At 41.7% G+C, this 24,170-nt stretch overlaps 1 protein-coding gene across 3 annotated transcripts in view; it reads right to left on the reverse strand.

The window, feature by feature from the left end:
* Positions 1 to 4,082: 4,082 nt before the first annotated feature.
* Positions 4,083 to 24,170, reverse strand: part of HEPACAM2 (HEPACAM family member 2) — a 44,594-nt gene continuing 24,506 nt past the window's right edge. For 2 of the 3 annotated variants that reach the window (XM_059712321.1, XM_059712324.1), the window contains exons 5-10: positions 14,615 to 14,740; positions 14,504 to 14,528; positions 14,374 to 14,411; positions 13,010 to 13,083; positions 9,558 to 9,667; positions 4,083 to 4,749 (exon numbers count right to left, since the gene is read on the reverse strand). In XM_059712321.1, the coding sequence (XP_059568304.1) occupies positions 4,746 to 4,749; positions 9,558 to 9,667; positions 13,010 to 13,083; positions 14,374 to 14,411; positions 14,504 to 14,528; positions 14,615 to 14,740 (377 nt within the window). In that variant the 3' untranslated portion in view covers positions 4,083 to 4,745. Of the gene's footprint in view, positions 4,750 to 9,553; positions 9,668 to 13,009; positions 13,084 to 14,373; positions 14,412 to 14,503; positions 14,529 to 14,614; positions 14,741 to 24,170 lie in introns of those variants that run through there. The other variant, XM_059712322.1, reaches the window with a different exon arrangement.

A 24,170-nucleotide genomic window follows, 5' to 3' on the forward strand; every position in this document is an offset into this window, starting at 1 on the left:
TGGCGTACAACCGATACCTTTTTCATTGGCTAATCAGCAAGATATGCAAATTAACTTGTCAGCCAAGATGGCGGCCGGCAGCCAGGCAGCTGAGAATAGGAGGCTTGGTTGCCCCAGCGATGGAGAAAGTCAAGGATCCCCGCAGCTGCGGGGCTCTGAGCTCCTGAAGCAACAACTCCAAAAGATACAATGTTTTAATTATAGAAGCTAAAAGATGGCGGTTAATTTGCATACTCAGGCTCCAAGCAGAGCGAAGCCAAACAGCCCTGAAGCAGCAGGGCAGAGAGGCCTCAGGGCCTGGGATCAGCAGAGTCGAGAGGCCTCCCAGTCCCAGTGATCAGCGGATCCGAGAGGCCTCCCAGCCCCGGTGATCAGCGGAGCCGAGAGGCCTCCCGACCCCAGTGATCAGCGGAGTCCAGAGGCCTCCCGGCCCCGTGATCAGCGGAGACGGAGGCCCCGCGATCAGCGGAGCAGAGAGACCTCCCGGCCCGAGATCAGCGGAGCCGAGAGGCCTCCTGGCCCCGGTGATCAGCGGAGCCGAGAGGCCTCCAGGCCCCGGTGATCAGTGGAGCCGAGAGGCCTCCAGGCCCCGGTGATCAGTGGAGCCAAGAGGCCTCCCGGCCGGTGATCAGCAGAGCCGAGAGGCCTCCGGGCCAGGGATCAGGGGAGCCGAGAGGCGTCCTGGCCCTGGGATCAGCGGAGCAGCGAGGCTTCCCAGCACCGGGATCAGTGTGACAGGGTGCGGAGCCCCAAGCCTCTGATCGGCCCTGCTCTGTGCATGACAGGAGTGGCACTGCAACCTCCCTATGGACCCCGCCTTGAGTGTGACAGGGGGTGGTGCCCCAACCCCCCAATCGGCCCTACCCTGAGCATAACTGAGGGTGGCATGGCAACCTCCCAATCCGCCCTGCTCTGTGCATGACAGGAGATGGGGCCCCAACTCCCCAATGGGCCCTGCTCTGAGCCCGACCAGGGGTTACACCTAGGATTAGGCCTGCCCTCTGCCACCCGGGAGCAGGCCTAAACCAGCAGGTCCTTATCTCTTGATGGGTCCCAGACTGTGAGAGGGCACAGGCCAGGCTGAGGGACCTCCTCTCCCAACCCCGAGTACACAAATTTTTGTGCACCGGGCCTCTAGTCTTTAATAATATATAGTAAAATAACTGCCTATGTGCCGTGTATTTTATCACTTAATTTTATTATTTTAATAAAACTTTATAAGGTACATGATCTTGTAGAACTGAGGGATTTCATGGACCTTCATTGAGTATGCATGTGCAGTTTCACTGAAATTGTCTTATTAACACAGAAATGCACAAATGTCAGGAAAACTATGTTTTATTCATAAGTACTTTTTTTGCTTAAAAATTCTATCAGGATATACTCTTGAAAAATAATATTTGCTGGGAATATAATTCTATTCCAAGTTAGAAGCAATAATATAAAGTTAAAAACTTTAACAACAGCTAAGATGATGTTTAGTAATAAGGAAAGAAGTTTAGGCTGTTTTTAAAAGATTAATTTGTTAATTAGGTGAACATCTGGGTTAGGTTCGTCCCTTCCCTTGGAAACCTTGATTAATTTATGAGATTTTCATCCCCATTTACTAAAAAAGCAGTGAGTCATCCGGTGTCACACACCAATGACAGCAAAGTTAATTGGATTCTAGATCCTTTCACATTTTTCCCTTCAGCAATTCCTCGGTGCCTTGAGTGGAACCATGCGCTAAGAGAGTCTGTGTATTTTTGTGTGTGTGAGAGAGATACAGAAATGAGAGGAATTACAAGTGATTGAAAATGAGTTTGAAAAAAAGAGAAAAGAGTATGTGTTTGAATTTCCTTTGGCTTGTGGGAAGAAACTCTGGAGGGATACACAAAGTAGCCAAAACCAAACCCCAAAACTAATAAAAACAACTATCTTGATGCATGCTTTTTATTTTATTTTTAAATATATTTTTATTGATTTCAGAGAGGAAGAGAGAGGGAGAGAAAGAAACATTAATGAGGAGAGAGAAACATTGATTGGCTGCCTCCTGCATGCCACACACTGGGGATCGATAGAGCTTGCAGTCTGGACATGTGCCCAGACTGGGAATTGAACCATGACCTCCTGGTTCATAGGGTGATGCTCAACCACTGAGCTACACCATGTGGGCTTGGTGCCTGCTTTTTATAGGATTTTGATTTGTGAATCGTGACTGTATTTTTACCTACCCAAGAAAATGCTGCTTGAGATTGTCCACGGTTTAACATGTTCCAGAGTTGGGTCTAGAAAGGGAACATGGAGAAACAGCAGGGCCTCATTGTAGTCAGTATCTGCCCTGGAAGTCTGGGGGGAGAGGATTCAGGATTGAGAAAGGAGGGGAGAGGTGGCTGGACCTGGGTTAGCGGGTGACTGGGAAGCCCACCAGCTCTCTCCTACCCGTTCAGTAGAATTGCAACCTTTGTCTGGCTCTGGTAATTACACATCACATTCGGCTTACACATGCACCTGTATACGCTGTGAGATCTCAGTGGTATAAACCATACTCAAAGGTGAAGGGGAATTCACCATCTATTTTATTAACATCACTTCTGCTTTTACTTTGCCTTTATAAACTCTCAATGTTCCTTCATCCTGTTTTCTTTGCTAACTTAATATCTTTGAGTGTATTTTATCTTGTTATATTATGCATTTATATGAGTTACCATAAATTCTTCCTGGAACTGGAATGAATATGAAGAGACAGTGCATAACTAATCTAGGAAAATGCTAACAGATTATTTCTGAGAGGTGAGATTACAAGTGATATTACATTATTGTTTCATCTTTATTGAGACATAATTGACATATAACATTGTGTAAGTTTAAGGTATAATGATTTGGTATATTTATATATTGTAAAATATTTACCACAATAAAGTTAGCACATTCATTACTTCACATAATTACAATTTTCTTTTGGTCACAAGAACATTTGAGATCTCTCTACTGGCCATTTTAATTGTCTTATGGTTGGCCTCCTGCATGTCTAAGTATACATATTTTTATAGTGGGCATCAATTCCTTTTCTAATCAGATAAAATATTTTTTTAACTAACGTGAATAAAATATTTGTGGTAGGACTGATAGGCTTCAGCAGAAATTATATAAGGGTGGTAGATAAAGCAGACTAGAAAGGGGTTGTGGAACTTAGTCTTAATTTTCTTTTTACCATGTGCTTCTATGGAAATATGGGAGATACAGTGTAAATATAGTGGTTCACCTGAAATACTCTAAAAGAGAAATGCTATTCTTTTTACTTATTTCTTCTATAAAAAATAATAGGGCATAAGCACAGTTTAAAATCAGTTTAAATATAGTCATATATCTTCTTTTTTTCAGTAATTGCAGTATGAACCATTGTATAGATATAGTATCATTCACACTATTTAAAAATCCCCTATAGTTGGATATTTGGGTTGTTTCTACCTTTATTTGGGTGAAATAAAATCCTAAAGGGTAGCTTGCCAGACCAGAGTGTTTGCAGCCAATGTGACTAAACACATTGAAGATACTTATCTTTCATCTTCAAGACCTACCAGACTTAGATGACTGTTCTGTACCAGCCCCTGGGCCTCACTGCACCCAGAGCAGGTGGCTGTTGCCACCATATGCCTGCTTGTCTCTAGGCCCTAGACCACCTCTTCTCACAGTCCCTGCAACCTGGTCCTTGGTTATCTAGTGGTTTTACCTGGTACATTTCATCTAGCAATCTTGCCTAATGATGACTGTCACCTGAATCAGTTATTCCATTTGGGGTTTGTGGGATGATATCTAATTCTGCCAGTTGGCTTCTGACTAATTTTTTAAATGCAGCAACATACAAGGAAGGAAACTTTCCCAGAATCAACCATTCAATAGAGTAAAAATGTCAAGCCTGAAAAAAGATAGATGTGAGAGAGCAAGATGGTTATTTTAGTAGTTCTCTGTAATTTACACTTAATTGCACATTGAGAAATAAGAATAAAAAAATCTAATTCTACAATCCGGATTTATGTAAAAATTTTACTCTACAAGACAAAGAATCAAGGCCATAAAAAAGCAAAAAAAAAAAAAAAAACCAACAGAATAATTTATTTGAATCCATCTTTTCTTGAACAAAATTAAAAAATGAGTCATTCCCTTCAACCTTTTATGTCTTTTCAAAAACACCATTGGTGATTGACAACCTAGGAAAAGGCACAGTCTTGCTTTTGTGACAACCATCATTGTTCTGTGGTACAAAGAGCAAGAAGGAAATTCAGGAATGAAATAAAAAAAATATAGCAATCTTAACAGTTATGAGAATTTAATAAAACAAAGCCTGCTAAATTTTTTACAACTATAAAGCTTCCACATTTGTAAGTTAGATGTGACTGTCAGTGATGATGATAGTGAAAGTATAGGTTAGAAGTAATTGTACTTTTTAGAGAAGCTGGACACGAAAAAGCCAGTTGGAAAGTCCCAGCTTTTTCTTCCTGTCCATCAGCTCGATAAATACTGTCCGCGGAGGACCTTCACCTTTCCCAGCCACGTTCCGCTGCAGCACAGTGCACGGTGCCTTCTGTGTGTGCAGGGAAACCGGCAGTCCAAGTTCCAGAAATGACTCTAGTCTGTGTTTAAAAGGATCAAGATGTATGGAGCTTCATTTCTTCACTGATTCCAGATGCATATACATTTCCACTGTTTTTCCTCAAAACATTCCTTCATTATTTCACTCCAGTGCACTGCTTGCCTATGAGTGCTCACCTGGCAAAGAGATGTTAAAATATGTGACATATTTTATAGATTTCTAGTTCTAAAGGTAGAAGGACCTTACATCCTTTCTTTCCATGGCTGCAAATAACGTGTTTGGAACTGGTTCATGAAAATTACATTTATCAGCTAAAAAGTATAGAGTAAGTAATCACTAAATTCTGTAGATAATTTCTTTTTGAAACTAAAGGTTTCCCTACTTGAATGGCCTGTTTTTTAAGATCCTAACAGCCAGTCTTGGGGTCAAAACAAACCGTGCCAAGGGCAATTAATGAGGTCAACAGACAGCATTTAAATAAATGCAGCCACAAGTTCAATGCACAAATAATTGGGCTGAGTACTAGAATATGGACACAGGTCAACCTACAAGTTTGTTAACCCCTGTCCAATTAGGTAATAAACACATGTAGTTATGAAAACAACACTGCTAGAATAGCCAAAGAACAAAACGTTTTGGCTGTCTTTCCTATCTCAGAAGCAACTGTCAGAAGTAAAAGAAAGTAAGTTAGGACTTTTTACCAAAGCTGGCACATTCAGCTTGGGAACGAGGGGTGTGGGAGTTTCACTAACCACAGTAATACTGCATTATTCATGAAATTGATCTTTGAATTTAATGGGACCTAGAGCATAAAACCACAGGCAATCAGGAGAGAAAAATGGTCTCTGTATGTTTAGGCCATGTTTATTCTGCTGAGGAATATTTATTCTACTAAGGATCACTAGTCCTTAGTTAAAATAAGCAAATAGGAACCCACTAAAGTATGAAATCCTTAAAAGACTGAGTCTCATTTAATCTCTTTCCCTAGCACATAATTAACATCCTGGAAATATTTGTGGATTGACTGTAAATAAAGTAAGTGCAAAACAGTTTCTCATAGAATAAAAAGAAAATATTTTACCTGTTTATTTTTACAATGTAGAATAGTTCACATAAATCTCTATTGGAGGAAAATAGCACTGTGAAATATGTTGGCTCCCTCTAGGATCGGTTGGAAGAGAGACAGAGGAGGACAATTTTAGAAGAGAGACTAGAGAGAAGGGAGACAGTCTTACAGAGAAAGAGAGGAAAAGAGAAGGGCAGAATCAGAGGGATATCAAAGGATGGGGGTGAAGGAAGAGAGGTGCTGGAAGACAAGGACACACAATGGGACGCAAGGACCCTGAGGGGGAGAGGTTGGTGAGAAGAGAGGCCCTGAGATGGGGGAGGGCACCAGGGCTGGGAGTGTAAGTTGGTGTTCCTGGGCGCCCTGTCCCTGGAGGAAGCACATCCTCAGTAGCAGTTTTGAATAGTCCTTTATGTGCTTGAAAAGAGCATTTCTCCCTTCGAAGCTTATTTCTGAAATAAAGTTTTCTATTTCCAAAAAGTTGTAAAGATGACAGGAGAACCAAGATGGCGGCATAGGTTAACGCCGGAGTTTGCTGCTTTGAACAACTACTTCAAAAGTGAAACTAAAACACGGAAGGGACATCACCCAGAACCACAGGAACGCTGGCTGAGTGGAAGTCCTACAACTAGGAGGAAAGAGAAACGCATACGGACACTCAGAGGAGGCGCAGTGCTGAAGTCAAATTCTGAGGTGCGGAGGGCGCTGAGCGGGCTGGCGGCGGAGGGCGCGGTTGTTGTTTTCAATCGGGAGGGAGTCGCAGACTCTGAGCTCCAGATACAGGCGAGTCTTTAGGGACCCAGGCTCAAACGGGAGAAGCGGACTGTCTGGCTTCGGTCAGAGCGAGTGCAGCTTTCTCTCTGAGCCTTGCAGCGGGTGCTGGGACTCAGAGAGGCAGAGCCCCTGGGGACAGGACTGAGAGCCGCCATAACTGCTCTCTCCGGCCCACCCTGTTGATCCTGTGCGACCCGCCCCGCCCAAGCCCTGCACAGAGGCATTTACCGGATAGCCTCAGGCAAAGGCTAGATTAGCACCTCCCTAGAGGACAGAAGTTCTCTCACTGCTGACACAGCTGATCCTCATAGCCACTTGGCCTGGAGGTCAAACCCTCCCTGGAATTAGCTACAACAATCAAGAATTATCTATAAGACTGCGAACAAAGACCACTAGGGGGTGCACCAAGGAAGCATAACAAAATGCGGAGACAAAGAAACAGGACAAAATTGTCAATGGAAGAAATAGAGTTCAGAACCACACTTTTAAGGTCTCTCAAGAACTGTTTAGAAGCTGCCGATAAACTTAATGAGATCTACACGAAAACTAATAAGACCCTCGATCTTATATTGGGGAACCAACTAGAAATTAAGCACACACGGTCTGAAATAACGAATATTAAACAGACGCCCGACAGCAGACCAGAGGAGCGCAAGAATCAAGTCAATGATTTGAATTGCGAGGAAGCAAAAAACATCCAACGGGAAAAGCAAAATGAAAAAAGAATCCAAAAATGCGAGGATAGTGTAAGGAGCCTCTGGGACAGCTTCAAGCGTACCAACATCAGAATTATAGGGGTGCCAGAAGATGAGAGAGACCAAGATATTGAAAACCTATTTGAAGAAATAATGACAGAAAACTTCCCCCACCTGGTGAAAGAAATGGACTTACAGGTCCAAGAAGCGCGGAGAACCCCAAACAAAAGGAATCCAAAGAGGACCACACCAAGACACATCATAATTAAAATGCCAAGAGCAAAAGATAAAGAGAGAATCTTAAAAACAGCAAGAGAAAGTAACTCAGTTACCTACAAGGGAATACCCATACGACTGTCAGCTGATTTCTCAACAGAAACTTTGCAGGCCAGAAGGGAATGGCAAGAAATATTCAAAGTGATGAATACCAAGAACCTACAACCAAGATTACTTTATCCAGCAAAGCTATCATTCAGAATTGAAGGTCAGATAAAGAGCTTCACAGATAAGGAAAAGCTAAAGGAGTTCATCACCACCAAACCAGGATTATATGAAATGCTGAAAGGTATCCTTTAAGAAGAGGAAGAGGAAGAAAAAGGTAAAGATACAAATTATGAACAACAAATATGCATCTATCAACAAGTGAATCTAAGAATCAAGTGAATAAATAATCTGATGAACAGAATGAACTGTTGATTATAATAGAATCAGGGACATAGAAAGGGAATGGACTGACTATTCTTGGGGGGGAAAGGGGTGTGGGAGATGTGGGAAGAGACTGGACAAAAATCGTGCACCTATGGATGAGGACAGTGGGTGGGGAGTGAGGGCGGAGGGTGGGGCGGGAACTGGGAGGAGGGGAGTTATGGGGGGGAAAAAAAAAAGGAACAAATGTAATAATCTGAACAATAAAGATTTAGTTTAAAAAAAAAAAAAGTTGTAAAGATATTGCTCATGTCTGAAAGCATTCTCATCCAAGAGGCTGATTTTTTATTTGGAGATTGGTTTTTTTCACATGCAAAACCAATCTCATCATTTTGTGTTCAGAAATTGCAGCTGCCATATTCCACAGTTTAAGATGAGCATTTATTTCATTATGGGGAGCCTTAAAAGACAAATCTCAAGCTTTCATTTGATTTGTTTGCATTCTAATTAGAACAATAGATATGCAGAACAAAGGACATGTAGAAAAACAAATGAATTTAAGTAGGATAAAATTTTTAATTGGATACAATTTGAAAATTAGGAAGCAAACTCTTAACATTCTTTCTATTTCTTATATTAAACAAAAGTATCTCTTAATTTTCTAATCCAGGTAGGTATATTTTTAGAGAGTTTTTTTTTTAATTGTCACGGAATAATATTCCACTCTTGCGTGTTATTAGATTAAAAACATGCTTTAACACAATTTTTAAACAAGAAGTTCCTAGCTGGATCAGGGTCTGCTCCTAAATTACTTGACTCCCTTTTCTCCAGGCTCCCTGGGACAAGAAGGAATGAATGCACTGATGGGGTCCTTGGAGGTGCTCTTGCCACTTAGCCCATAAATGACCACATAGCTCCTGGGACTGGGTCTCCTCCCTGCACGCTGATTTCCCATGCATTCATCCACTGCTAGCTGTTATTTTTGGTATTTACCCAGAGGTGTGCATGAATTGCTTCACTAGAACTGTGTTGTGGTTTTTTGCCAGAGGGGAAGTTCCTGTGTGTGGTTATTGATGTTCTTTTCAAAGTCAATAAATGACAAATAAAGAAATGATGGAAGATGATTTGTGGCAGTTATGCCTGTAGGCAGCTGAGGCCCACAAAAAAGGGAAGTTCATTTCATTATTTCAGAAGGCTGTAGGTTTAGCTTCTCCGAGGCTGGGGAGGTTGGGGACTCCTCAGTGTTACTCCTGCGGTTAACTGGGTAAGCAGTTTCCCGGCATCGCCCTCAGCGAAGGTTTTGTCCTCTTGGTGGGAGGCCAGTCCTCACTGTGGTCCTGTTCACTTGGGAGTAGCCTGCTTCCAGTCTGTAAGAGGTTGGGTATTTAGGGGCAACAGTGTTGAGCACATTTTGTAGATTATTTGTGGTTGTTTTTCTGGTCCTATTTATAGTGACACATCATTGGTTCTAAAACCACCATAGTCAGTGGAAAATCATCAAGATAACCAAGGTGGCTTGAGGACTGGCCCAAGATCACTATCATACCCAGATGTGGATTCGTTGGGCGAAGTGCTGGATTCTAGATCTCCCTTTCCTCCACTGGCCCAAGTGCACGGCCCCAGAAGATAGTGTGTTTGCCTGTTTTGTTTCTTAAGATTATTTTCAGGTGGGGAACTCTGTACAGCAGCTATAATTTCTCATTTTAATATTTTCTTCTGAGACTTACAACAAATTCTGGGGAAAGTGGGGGCTGAATGCAGAGCCCCTCCGAGGTAGCATTGCCAAAATCAGGTTCATACTTACTCTGGATGGTCTTGCTGTTGGGCAGGGATGTGCTGAATAACTTCATAAATTGTATTGTGCAAATCTTGCCCTGATACACCATCAGAGGCTGGAACAGACCTACTGGGCATCTAGAAAATGTAGCACATTAAAAAAAAAAAATAGCAGACTAGTACACAGTCTTTCCACTATGCTGCAAAGTTGCGAACAGCTGCAAGTAGTGATGAATAGAGAATTATAACTGTTTCTCTTCCCTACATTACTCAATTCCTCCTTGCTATAGTTTCCTGCATATGCCCTATGGTATTTAGTGTAACAGCATAGCTATTAGGTCAGAAGAGGAATAGCTTGACAAAGCTATCATTTTTTTTTTTTTTATAATTTAAGACAAAAGTTGACAGTATTGTGAAGGAACTATAATAAGAAAGAAAGAATGGCAAAAGAGAAGCTATCAGGACAGCTTAGAATCAGAGAGCGCATATTATTATCTATACAGTAAAAGACTAAGCGACGATTATGGTGGAACGACCAAAACGACTGGTCTCTATGATGCGCAATGACCACCAGGGGGCAGACGCTCAATGCAGGAGCTGCCCCATGGTGGTCAGTGCACTCCCACAGGGAGAGCGCTGCTCAGCCAGAAACCGGACTCATGGCTGGTGAGCTCAGTGGCGGTGGTGGGAGCCTCTCCTGCTTAGTGGCAGCGCTAAGGAGCAGCAATCCAAGCTGTAAGGAGCAGCGAGCAGGCAGGCAGTAAGGAGCGAGAGATCCCAGATTATGAGAGGGATGTCCGCCTGCCAGCTTAGCAGACATCCCCCGTGGGGTCCCGGATTGTGAGAGGGTGCAGGCCAGGTGAATATCATGCACCGGGCCTCTAGTCTTTTATATTACATCCTGATTAACTTTTTGCACCATTTATGTCTCCAAGGATGGTTGAAAAGAAAGATAAAAGCCCTCATCACATTGCAAGTTAGTAAAGCCAGTACCAAGAAATATAGAACACACAGAGGGAGATGTTTAAGTTTGAATGTAGTAAGGGGCTCTATAGACTAAAAGGCTTGAGTGAATGTGGAAAGTATAGTAGTGAATTTCTGTCTAGTTAAAAACCAACATGTAGTTTATGGAAACTGGAATTCATAACTCCTATCCCTTGTATTTAATAATTAAATTTTGTAAACACTGCCTTCCAATTATAAAGTCTGGTTCCACTCCGTATCCCAAACTCCTCCTATTCTTCACATTTGTGATCACTTTCTGTCCTTTTTGTATCTCTACCTAGGACCCTTTTTACTTGATAAATCATCCGAAAGTTCTGTTTCTCATCCCAGCTTGGCTTGCTAGGTTATATTGGAACATCTTAGCTTTATGTTTTTCTGGAAACTGCCTGTTTCCATTCCACTTGCTAAAGCTGTCGTGGGCAGCCCTAGAATATGTGATTTGTCCTTTGTGTGTGTGTGTGTGTGTGTGTGTGTGTAAAGGAGATTTTTGGTTTACAGTTTGTACTTGAGATCCACTCTTGATTTTCTTTGGTACGGAGGCGTTCAGGGCCCATGATAAAAGCAGTCTATAGATAATAACTAACTTAGCTAGCCTAACATTAGCGCTGTTAACACATAATAAATTGGTTGATTTCATGCCATTGCTTCCTTTTCCACTTCTGAAAGAGGTGCTACAGGGACAGTGACATGTACAGCAAGTAGAGAGAGGATAGCATTCCATCTGCACACGCACCACAACCAGATAGGAGGCAATTCTGATTTTTTAAAAAATGCAAAAAGTTAGTAATTCAATGTATTTCCCTTCTTAACTTCAATTTTCATATCTTGGTGTTATTTCTCCTTTTCTTCTCCAAGATGTTGCATTTTGCTGCTAATCTTCACACACAATTGCCATTCTGGCTTCTCCTTCCTACATATGTTCTGGTCCTCACCCTTCTCCTCCTCCTGCCGTTGTTGCTTTGATTTCTCACTTCTTCCCAAGGCACCTGGCACCAGTGAAGAACCTCATCTGATTCCTTAGAAGTTTCAGCTTTGAAGATGGGCATAGCTCCAATTAAAGTTATTCTACTTATGACAGAAATAACTGGGCTTCAGGTATGTAATGAAAGCACTCATTTGTCTCCTCAAGTTCTTGCCGAATGTAGCATTTACAGCAAATAGAAATCCTCCCAATAAAATCTTCAAACTGAATGCTGATTAATTACAAGGCTAAATGTTAAGTTTCTTACCTAGATCTCACTCTAATGAATCCCTAGGAATGCAAAGTGCCTGATTTAAAAGAAAGAACTCCTAACTTTGAAAATTCAGCTCCAAGTCTTATCAGCTCTTTAGTTTTCTTCTCTTCCACTTAAAGGCCACTCCTTTTGAAAGGGATACTTTCTGCCATGGTGGAAAGCTGTTTGAAATCACTGATCCACCAAATACTTATTTTTGCCTTTTTGGTTGTAGAAGTGAAGGGTGAGCCAATCCTGTCTGAGACTGACTAGCGTATTGCAGAGCTTTTGCTATGCAGTCCTGCCCTTCGTCTGCGATGATGTAGGCACTGGCACTACTCAGCCACCCTTAGGATGGAATCCAATCAGTCCCCCTCCATTACTCACATGGTGTTTGTGAAATAAAGTCTGTGGCCAGGAAACTGACTGGATGAACCTTATATTGATAGAATTCTCTGAACAAGTGAGGTAACTATCCCTAACAACAGATAGGTTTAAGCCACCCAGAAGCAAGTAGTCTGTTAATGCCCCCTTCTTTACGTGAACGATCATAGGAGAATAAGGAAGCTGAGAAAAGATTGATCCTACACAAATCTATACAGATGTCAATGAGCTGAATAGCTCAGAAGCACATTCTGCATGCTGTGAAACAAAACTGATTGCTTCAAAAGACCTTGTCTTTGATGGCTGGACAAAAAAAAGGCTTCAAGTGTGTAAAAGCTCCCCCTCTCACATCTCAGGCACCTTTACGATAAAAATAAAGATGCGTACTTGCTTACTTTGGGTTTCTGTGATGCCTTTCTTATGAAGAGCATAAGGTACCTTTCAAGGGTATGATCAGTCGTCTTTGCAATGACCTTAAGGAATATGAGGGGAATGGGGAAGGGGAAGCTGAGGAGGGGAGAGAGAGTTGGTGAAGTGACAGGTTGCAGTCCATGCAGTGGTGCGAAATTATTCAACCAGGGATTCCTGATTCCTAATTGATTCCGTTCTCTTGACCTTCTACCTAGTTAGTTCTCGCCAGTGGGCTTACCAGGCAAATAATGTTTATGGATCAGTGTCACTTCCTTTCTTGTGTCAGCCTTATGTATAAAGTCTAAGGAAGATGCTTAGCTCCTCAGATCCAGCCACAGTGAGTCACACCGCTGCCAGGGGATGCAGCCATCTGACCTGCACTGCCCAGCGCTCAAAGGAGTGTGGCTGACACTTCTGCCGAAGCAGAATTCTACTTCTCAGCTAATCAGCCACTAGGGAAACCAACCCTGGGAACACCAGAAGCATCTGGGAAAGCAACAAATTCGTATATTCCGAAGTCATCCAGAGCATCTTCATGGCCTGAAACGGAAAACAAATACTACTTAAAAACCAGATGCCTCAACTTGCTGCTGTTGTTTTTAAGCCCTTGTAAAACTTATCTTTATTGTTTGCTTCAAGTGGTATGTGTAAGCAACCAATTTCCCAATACCTATAGTCGTATGGGTACTAAGCAGTGTTGGAAATCACTCCTGAAGCTGAGAATTGAAACTGAATTGGGACAAGTATTCTTAAAGCCTGACCTGAGAACAGCGTCTTCTGTATTGGAATAAACACTCGTGGGCTGGCTTGTCCTTTGTAACTGTCGGTTGCAGAGACTTACAGCCACCAAGGCTCAGTCTGGCAGTGGCCGCAGCTCTTCACCCACTCATAATATCTACTGCACCCCCTGGATCTAACAGAGACCACCAGGACTAATAAAATAAAGAAATAACCACCGCTGCCCAGACATACAAAATATAATACAGTCTGATGTCAAGATCACTAAACTATCATCTGAAAAATGACAGGAATGGGGAGGCGAGGAGGAACCAGGTGGTCTCTTTGGGGCCTTTCCTAAACCCAACATTCCATCATCTATGAGAAAGGACTAGATAAGAGGAGGAAGACCCGTGTTTACTAAGCATCTAGGCATCATATTAGGCATGCCACTCACATCATGCTATTTAATTCTCATAGCAACCCTGAGGGGAAGTTATTATCTTCATTCTATAGATGAGGAAGTTGAGGTCAGGAAAAATAATTTTCCCAAGATGACATTGGGGGAAAGTGGCATTTATGGGAGTAAAACACAGCTCTGTGTGACTCCAAGTCCCATTGTGAACTTAGAACAGCTCAGTAGGGAGTCGGTAGTACTACAATGGCCTGAGGAGCATGTTGGGAACAAAGCAGCAGCAAACCTTCCAGTCTCCCTTTCTCCTCCCTGGGATGGAGCCGCCAGCACTGTATCTGCCTTTGGAATTAACCAAGTGAGGGAACCCTGGGCAATTTTCAAAATAATAATAGGATCAATGGAAATGGATTCAGAACTCATGACAGTGGGCAAGTGACTTAATCTCTCTGAGCCTTGATTCTCCTGCCTGTAAAATGGAGTTGAGTGCCTTTCACTTTTAAGAGCGTTTGTCTTACAGACTTGTGCGACTTACATAAAATCAAGGCACTAGTCAAAGGTAAAGGATTGTTAGTATGACAACAGTATTAGCTTATGTGAATTCTGTTATTTCATTAGCACTTTATATATAATGATTCATATCAATACTATTCATTAATACACATTACATTGAGAATAACTCCTTTCAGCCTGGCCGTTACCTGAACATGTTCGTGCTTTTCTGTATTCTGTTTCTGGCCTGAAAAGACAAATTGGCATTTCTGTCAGTCTTAACAACTGAGGAAAAAGCATTCAAGAAAAAAATTATTTTCATAGGAAGAAATGCATTACCTGCCTTCTAGCTTCTGTTTTATAACTGAAACCAAGAGAGAAAAAACACAGTAAGAAACTTTTTTGTACCTGTATAAAGCCATTTAGAATGTTTTTCTAATTTTCACCTACCTTTGTAGGGTTGATATTTTTTCCATAAGAGAAGAAGACACATGGATATAATCAAAAAGAGTGATATTCCAGTTATACTTGCTAAAGGGGACAATGACTTCCCTTTTTGTGCAAGCTTCTCTAGTCCTAAATGAAAGGAAAATACAGTTTTAATGTTTTTTATTGAAGGTCAATACTGAGTTGCTATATAATTTGACTTGTATAAGTTCATGCTTTATCTTAAATGAGACACTACTGAATCCTATCTAATAAAAGAGAAACATGGTAATTGGCGTACGACCGCTACCCTTCCCATTGGCTAATCAGGGCAATATGCAAATTAACTGTCAGCCAAGATGGCAGCTGGCAGCCAGGCAGCTTGAAACTAACATGAGGCTTGCTTGCTTCAGTGACTGAGGACTCCAATGTTCCCCGCCTGCCACTGCAGGCCTCTGAGCTGCAAGCAACTATGTAACAAACATAGAAGCTAAACAAAACCCCAGAAACCTGCCAGGCTTCAGCCAGCAGGATCGCAACATTGTAAGCAAAGGCCAGAAACCTACTTTCAGCAGCGAAGGCCTAAAAGCCGGAGCCAAGCCTCAAAGCTAAAGCTGGCCCAGAATAAAAAAAAAAAAAAAATAGAAAAAAGGAGTGGTTGGGAGCTTCAGTCACCCCCAGCCTGTAAACAGCCCTCAGCTCCTCACCCAGACTGGCCAGGCACCCCAGTGGGGACCCCCACCCTGAAGGGTGTGTGACCAGCTGCAAACAGCCATCAGCCCCTCACCCAGGCTGGCCAGGCACCCCAGTGGGGACCCCCACCCTGAAGGATGTGTGACCAGCTGCAAACAGCCATCATCCCCTCACCCAGGCTGGCCAGGCACCCAGTGGGGACCCCCACCCTGATCCAGGACACCCTTCAGGGCAAACCAGCCGGAACCCACCCATGCACCAGGCCTCTATTGTATATAGTAAAAGGGTAATATGCCTCCCAGCACCGGGATCAGCGGAGCCGCGAGGCCTCCCGGCACCGGGATCAGCATGACAGGGGGCAGCGCCCAAACCCCGTGATCGCCCTACGGCTCTGTGTGTGACAGGGTGCGGCGCCCCAACCCCCTGATCGGCCCTGCTCTGTGTGTGACAGGGTGCGGCGCCCCAACCCCCCCCCCCCCCCACGGGCCCTGCTCTGTGTGTGACGGGGTAGAGCCATAACCTCCCCATCGGCCCTGCCCTGAGTGTGAGAGTGGCAGCACCCCAATCCCCTGATCGGCCCTGCTCTGTGGGTGATAGAGGGTGGCGCCCCAATCCCCTGATGGGCCCTGCTCTGTGCATGACAGGGTACAGAGCCCCAACCCCCCTGATGGGCCCTGCTCTGTGAGTGACAGGGGGAAATGCCCCAACCCCCTGATTGGCCCTGCTCTGTGCATGACGGGGTCGCGCCACAACCTCCCCATCGACCCTGCCTTGAGTGTGACAGGGGATGGTGCCCCAGCCCCCCAATCGGCCCTATCCTGAGCGTGACTGAGGGTAGAATCACAACCTCCCGATTGCCCTGCTCTGTGCATGACAGGTGGCGGCGCCCCAACTCCTCAATCGGCCCTGCTCTGAGCCCGATCAGGGGCTGCACCTAGGGATTGGGTCTGCCCTCTGCCACCCGGGAGCAGGCCTAAGCCAGCAGGGCGTTATCTCCCGAGGGGTCCCAGACTGCGAGAGAGCACAGGCCGGGTTGAGGGGCCCCCCTCCCCCTGAAGTGCACAAATTTTTGTGCACCAGGCCTCTAGTATATATATAGATATGAATGAGAGATGAAATGAGAGGAACACAATTATTTTAGAATATGCCATAAACACTCTGAGGACATTCGTGACTGGAAATGTGGTGAGCTGCCCATGATAATACTGGTAAGTTGTGCTACATATACCAAATAGCCCATGTCATACTTTTTTTTTATGTCACACTTTCCAGTAGCATTTGCCACCATGATCCCATTGTGTACAACATCCCCAGATGCTAGGTTGTTCTCTCTCTCTCCTTCCATCACACTCTTTTTAAAAAAATATATTTTATTAATTTTTTACAGAGAGGAAGGGAGAGAGACAGAGAGTCAGAAACATCAATGAGAGAGAAACATTGATCAGCTGCCTCCTGCACACCTCCTACTGGGGATGTGCCCGCAACCAAGCTACATGCCCTTGACCGGAATCGAACCTGGGACCTTTCAGTCTGTAGGCCAACGCTCTATCCACTGAGCCAAACCAGTTAGGGCCATCTCACTCTTTCAGTATGATTTGGGTATGTGAATTTTCTAGGGAGGTGGTATCTGATTAAATGTGTGAAAGGGGAGGTGTTTATTTTCAAGGCACTTTACTAAATTTTGACCAATAAATAAATTTCATTCCTAAAATAGAATATATGTATAATTTTTAAAAATATTTAAAATCCCACTTTATGACTAAAATTCCCTTTTTTTGCAAGTCATTCCTTCCATTAACATCCTATATAAAATATAGTGCTAATAGTTAACATCTGCCTAGTGCTTACAATATGTCAGGCTCTGTTCTAAGAATACATGAAACATACTGAGCCACTGAATATTTATAATAATCTTATTAGGGGAATAGTATTATTATTATCCCCTCTTACAGATGAGGAAACTGAGGCTTCCCCAAGGTGACTCAGTAAGTGGCAGAGTCCAGAGGAGGTCCCAGGCTCTCGACACTTCGTGCTGTCTCACTTTGTTATTTTAACACAACTTACTAACCTGGGTAATGTTAACATTAGTTCCAGACTATCAATATGGTTAGTCATAGAGTTCATCTATAAAGTGGGGAGTAGTTGTGACCTCCAACAAATGGGAGTAACATTTTATCAGGTGACTGAGAGATTGATATGGAAATGAGTCATAGAAGTTGCCTGTCTCTGTCCAGTTTAACGGGGAGGGAAAGTCATAGAATGTCATTTCTATTGCACAGGGTGCTAACAGCCTGGAGAATGTGAATGTGGCCACTTGGCTCAGCAATAAATATCCAGCCTGCACTCTCATCTTTCACCATAAAACCTCTACTGAGCCCTAACCGGTTTGGCTCAGTGGATAGAGCGTCGGCCTGCGGACTGAAGGGTCCCAGGTTTGATTCCTTTCAAGGGCATGTACCTTGGTTGCAGGCATATCCCCAGTAGGGGGTGTGCAGGAGGCAGCTGATCGATGTTTCTCTCTCATCAATGTTTCTAACTCTCTATCCCTCTCCCTTCCTCTCTGTAAAAAATATATTAAAAAAACAAACAAAAAAAACCCCTCTGCTGAGGGCTCCAGCAGCCAAGACAAGGAGGAAACCTTAATCTTTCCCTTCTTTCACTGTGGAACTATATACACTCTTTTGGCTTTCCCCTTAAACACTTTCACTTTTTATCTTCCCAGAATCTTTTTATAATGTGGTATAGATCGCATATGTCAAACTCCAGTTAAAAAGTCATGGAAATTAGTCTGTCTTTTCTAATTTCCCATACTATGCTGTTCATGTATGCTCTTTAAGTCTTTAAGAGTTAAGCAGGTTATTTTTCATTATTAAAAGTCTTTACCATCTCAGATGAGAACTTTATAAATTGTTTTATGCATTCAGAGAATTGTGTTTTTAAAATGTTCTTTTTATGGGATGACAATACTTGTGTAACATTCTTGCCTTTAAACAGATTTTAATTAAACTCTTTTTAACTCTGGGTGGAAGAAATGAATGCAAGTGGTTTAGGTTACAGCATTGTCCTGATATGCCAAGGTTGCAGATTCAATCCCTGGTCAGGGCACATACAAGAACCAACCAATGAGTGCATAAGTAAATGAAACAACAAATCAGTGTTTCTCTCTCTCTCTTTCTCTCCCCTTTTCTCTCTTTAAAATCCATCAATAAATTTTTTTAAAAAAATAAACAGAATGGTAATTTATTGGTTTTAGATCGGTCAGTGGTTCTCAACCTTCCTAATGACGCAACCTTTTAATACAGTTCCTCATGTTGTGGTGACCCCCAATTTCATTCTGACAAATTGAACATAATTAAAGCATAGTGATTAATCACAAAAACAATATGTAATTATATATGTCTTTTCCGATGGTCTTAGGTGACCCCTGTGAAAGGGTCACAACCCACAGGTTGAGAACCACTGGTCTAGAACAGTGGTCGGCAAACTGTGGCTCGTGAGCCACATGCGGCTCTTTGGCCCCTTGAGTGTGGCTCTTCCACAAAATACCACGTGTGGGCGCGCACGTACAGTGTGATTGAAACTTCGTGGCCCATGCGCAGAAGTCAGTATTTTGTGGAAGATCCACACTCAAGGGGCCAAAGAGCCGCATGTGGCTCGCGAGCCGCAATTTGCCGACCACTGAATATCACAAAACTTATTGGGATTGTTTTTCCTCCTTGTTAACAATTCATAGAACTATTAACATTCTCCTACTATTAGAAAGCTGAGCTTTGAGTTTGTAACTACCTTAGCACTTGGGTGACCTCTTTGTGAAGTCTCAGCCTTTCTTCAGACAGGCTATGTGCTCCTACCTCATAGGTTTGTTCTCTTGAAAGAGCTGGGCAACTTTGGCTGAAGCCACTTGACACTGATGTTCTGGATTTCCACATTAGTAAAATGAGGTTAGAGTGATTGATTTTTAAGTTCTCTATTGCTCTGTTATTGTATGATTTGGGACAGCCAGAGAGTTTTTATTTTGAAGTTTATTACATGAATATGATATGAATCCATTACATGCTAGTAACTGAGTCTCAAAAATGTGTGTGTGTGTGTGGTGTGTGTGTGTATATGTATATATTATGTATATATATACGTATATGTTATAATTTTTACTGATATAAAGGATGTGTAGCACATAATTTAGAAATAATAATAAAATACTCTATTTTTAATTCCCAATAAAGCTACTTGATTCTCATAGGAACAGGATGCTTTTGTTGAGCATAATGTATAAATAAAACCAAATGTATATATTTTCCCCACTTATTTGGTATAGAAGTATCATATCAGTAATAATGAAAATAGTAAGAAAAATTAAAGCATCATTTCTAGGTACAGATAAAGAAATAATCTCAGAGAAACTAAAATATTTGTCACAGTCAGTAAGTCCCAGATCTGATACTGGAACATAAGTTTTTTTTCTTTTCTAACTGCAAGTTCAGTTTTTTTCCTGTTAATCTGTGGGTAAAGAATGGTTCTATAATTGGCAGGTAGACTCCCATATATTCAGTTTTTCCTTTAACCTTTTATAACACCAGACTTGATGTACTTTGACTCTCTCTCTTCTTTTTTTTTTAAATATATTTTATTGATTTTTACAGAGAGGAAGGGAGAGGGATAGAGGGCTAGAAACATCGATGAGAGAGAAACATCGACCAGCTGCCTCCTGCACACCCTCCACTGGGGATGTGCCCGCAACCAAGGCAGATGCCCTTGACCGGAATTGAACCCGGGACCTTTCAGTCCGCAGGCAAATGCTCTATCCACTGAGCCAAACCGGTTTGGCTCTCTCTCTTCTTGATGGCCAGACTACCTTCATACAAGATCTACCAAAATTTAATAAACCCTGACCCCTCATAAATAGTCAGTGCTAATGTATTCTAATCAAGTTTCTGCAAAGCACTTTACCCTGGGAAAAACTGCAGAAAAACATATAAGTATAGTCTCAGCTTTTTGCTCCTTATAAACTTGAAAATATGCTAGTAGCTATTATCTCAGAGTAGTTCTCATTCTAATGGTGAAGTTATACTCTGGCATATGTCAGCTCTTTGCTGGCACTTGCAGGATTCTGAAGCGTGGTAGTAGGTTTAACATATAATGAATGGATGTATCCCACTAAATAAGACATATTTCCTCCCCTCTCCACTGTTTTAAGCTTTTTTTCACCTTTGATATGTATGTGCTAAAATGCCCAAGTCTACACATTCCGTCCTACAAAGGACCCCTCTCATTCCCTGTTCCATTACTTCCTTATTTCCGTAGACTCCTTCCTTATTGCCCTCTTGCCTCGCTTCCCCTTGTTTGCCCTACATCAGAGAACCACCCTGTAGTGACCAGCGCCCCTCAGCCCCAATCCTTGGCTTCATTCTGTCTCAGAAAATGCAAGATTTCCCATGTCTGACATTTGAAATTTGCCCCCTTTCACAAAATAAAAAGTGCCAAACAGGTCAAGGATCAAATCAAGGGGCACAGTTGCTGTAGTCTCAGCTGTAGGCAAGTGTGTTTAGAAGAGATGTCCTTGCAGAAGCACAACTGAAGACAGCAGGGAAATTCAGACCAAGTAGCCATGGATGCTGAATGCAGTTCTGGACACTTCCAGGAACACCAGTCTTCTCCTTTCAGAGAGGTTTCTACTCTTCAGAACATAGCATGCCACCCCCTCCCCCTTATTTAAACATGATTGACTCATTTACCAAAGCCTTAGTGCAAATGCTATGTGCCCCCTCCTTAGGCAAACAAATAAAATGAAATCACATATGAAGTGTAAATATGGGCAAGAGGTGTGGTATCCATGGCATCGCAACCCGGCTGTTTGAGAAACTGCACCCGAAACAGGACAGCCATATGCTACCAGTCAGCACGCCTGTTTCTAGACCAGAATGGAGTTTGGAGATCTCTCCCATCCAATATGTTCGCTGATTACGGCGGCTGATTCATGTCCCTACAGAGATGAAGGCGCCATATTGAGAGATGTGCTATGTTCACACTCCACCATGGCCCCACCTGACAGATTCAGTTATTCAGGGATGTAGTTCTAGCTTAGTTGTTTTCTCCCGTGAGCCAAAGTGAAATACACCTACTGGACATCTTAACCTGAGAAATTTCTAGGTAGATGAAAGAAATTAATAAATTCATTTTCCTTTCATGGGTCATTTCCCTATTCTCAGGATCACATACAAATTAAAACATCTCTATTATGTCTAAATATCAAAATATAGGCATGTGGACCTGGGGAACGCTAATAATTTGCATGTCTTCGTTAAACATGAACACTTGAATTTTAATCACACGTACTTTCATTTTATATATATTGCATGGCACAATAGTGATTTAGATCCATTAAAATTTAAAAGTGGTAACACCTGAATTCAAGGAAGTCTACAATTAGGGTAATAAAATTATTGTGTTTTTTTCAAAATACAGATGCTAATTAACTATTTTAGTTTCTAGTCTTTCCTTAAAACTTATATTCTAGATACTATTTTTACTTAAATGTATTTCATAATTTCTCATTAATAGAAATATATACACATGTCATGGACAAACCAGGGTGTCTCTTTGTATATAGCATAAGGTGATGAGAAAATACACACTATCTTGAATATGTGATATACCTCTTAGGAACACCATAGTCTTATTGATATTCTCAGTCAAAAACAGTTCACTAGTATATAGTGGCTAGAAACAAGGGCTTTGAATTCAGATATTATTTTATTACTTACAGTTATGTGACCTTAACCATTGCCCTATTTTCTTTAAGATATCTCCCTGTGATACAGAAAGGTCAATTAATTAATATCTCAAAGTAGATATCACTGGTAGCCCACAGTGGTGGAAGGCACCATTTTACACAGGCAGGAAAACACAGAGCTAATTGTGACATTCTCCAGCCTTCCTCTCCCCAACTAAAAGTCCCCAATAAAACTTTTGATTATTTCCTGACCTCATTATTTTCTCTCCATCCTGGTGACCTCAGAGTCATCTTTGACTCCTTGTTCCTTTGCCCTCTACATCTTATTGCTGAGATTTTTTGGTTGGGCACATTATTTGCCTCATTAAAAATAAAGAGGTTCATCTGTTTCTTATAACCTGATTCTAGTTAAACCAAACACAGCTTGGTTCTGTAAATATTTCAAAGGCAGGTATGTTATCCCTCAAAATTATTTCTATTTCTCCACAGATTGCTCATCAGAGTGGATGGCCAGTAAGTGTTCAATTGATAGTTACAAGTGATGTTCATTTTTCTTACTGTAGGTTGGTATACACTTAATCTGCATTTCAGAGATTCATATTCATTTGGAAAACTTTTAAAAAATTAAATGCCTAACAAAAACACATCCATACCACCCATTTTATTTGCCACTGGCCACTGCTTGAAAGTTCTGAGGACGTTTGGGGGTTGAAATATATTTCTAGAAACCACAAAGAGGTCACTAATGTTGACAACCCCGAATCCCTCTGAAAAATAAGCACCTGCTCCTCTTATTTACTATAATAACACATGCCTGGTCTCTGTACAGGTCAAACAGGTTTTTTAGAATTTGCAAAAGGCAATTATTGGATATTAAGACTGTAGCTGTCTTTGAACCTTAGTAATAAGACCTTCATCAAATACTGGGGGCTTCTGATCTTATGAAAATAACTTGGCTAAGTATTAATGGAGAAAGTTTAGGCAATGGGAAAGACAGTATATATCTACACATCATAACCATGTTTTTATTTCAGTAAGCATGAAGAACAAGCCTAAGATTACATCCAGATTGCCGATAAACTTTTTATACGATTAATTATGGCTTGCTTCAAAATCAGGTTTTGGTTACCCACTGAGGTAAAAAGCTGGTTAAGCCTATTACAAATCTAGCAAAATAAAAAGCAAAGGCCGCACATTAGTTGCTTAAATGCCTACTACCCAGATTAAGTTACAAGCATCTTGTTAGCAGGAGTTATTTCTTCAACTGTCATTCTCAATGCCTACCCTAGCATCTGGCCCATAATAGGTGCTATATAAAGAATGAATGAGTGCTTGATTTATATCACCTATTTACACATATGCTCTGGGATATATAAGGGAATTGTATTATCTACTGCCCAAATGAAACATCATTCAGGTAAAACTCTAGAGCTGCATTGTCGAATATGGTAGTCACTAGACACATGTGGTTATGCACATTTAAATTAAAATTAGTAAAGATGCAATAAAATAAAACTCCAGTTCCTCAGTTGCATAACCATAATTTAATGTAGACATTGAACACTTTCTTCATTGCAGAAAGTTTGCTCGATAGCATTCTTCTAGAGAGTGTGGTATTTTCTTCATATAAAAAAACCCAAATCCCAACATGCCAGTATATAAATCCTAATATACTCAGATGGTTTTGCAATTGTGAATACTACCCTCAACTTTAAAGAATCCAGGACCCCATCCACTATATATTTCCTTATCAGCCTGTAGGCTTGTGATAGTCATAATTATTAACAGCTCTTTAAGAGATTTTTAATAAATTCAAAAGGCAATAGAGAAAAACACCTTAAAGAAAAGGTTGTCACACATATGCTTGCTAAATATTCAGATTCTCAGATCCTAGCTGCAAGAACCTGCTCCAATAGGTCTGAGGTGTCTTAATGAATATACATTATTAGACCACCCCAGGCGATCTTGATGCACATGGTCCAAGGGCCACATACTAAAAAATGTAGCCTATGAATTACAAGGATTATCTTCTTGCTTATTCAATAAAATGTATTGACTCTATGTTATGGCATTATTCTAGGCACCAGAACGATAAAGACAGAGAAAGAGAAGACATCATTAGAGAAGGTAGATATTAATGGTGGTTCCTTTCACAAA

Source organism: Myotis daubentonii, chromosome 10, assembly GCF_963259705.1.
Source record: "Myotis daubentonii chromosome 10, mMyoDau2.1, whole genome shotgun sequence".
In the NCBI taxonomy this organism is placed as follows: domain Eukaryota; kingdom Metazoa; phylum Chordata; class Mammalia; order Chiroptera; family Vespertilionidae; genus Myotis; species Myotis daubentonii.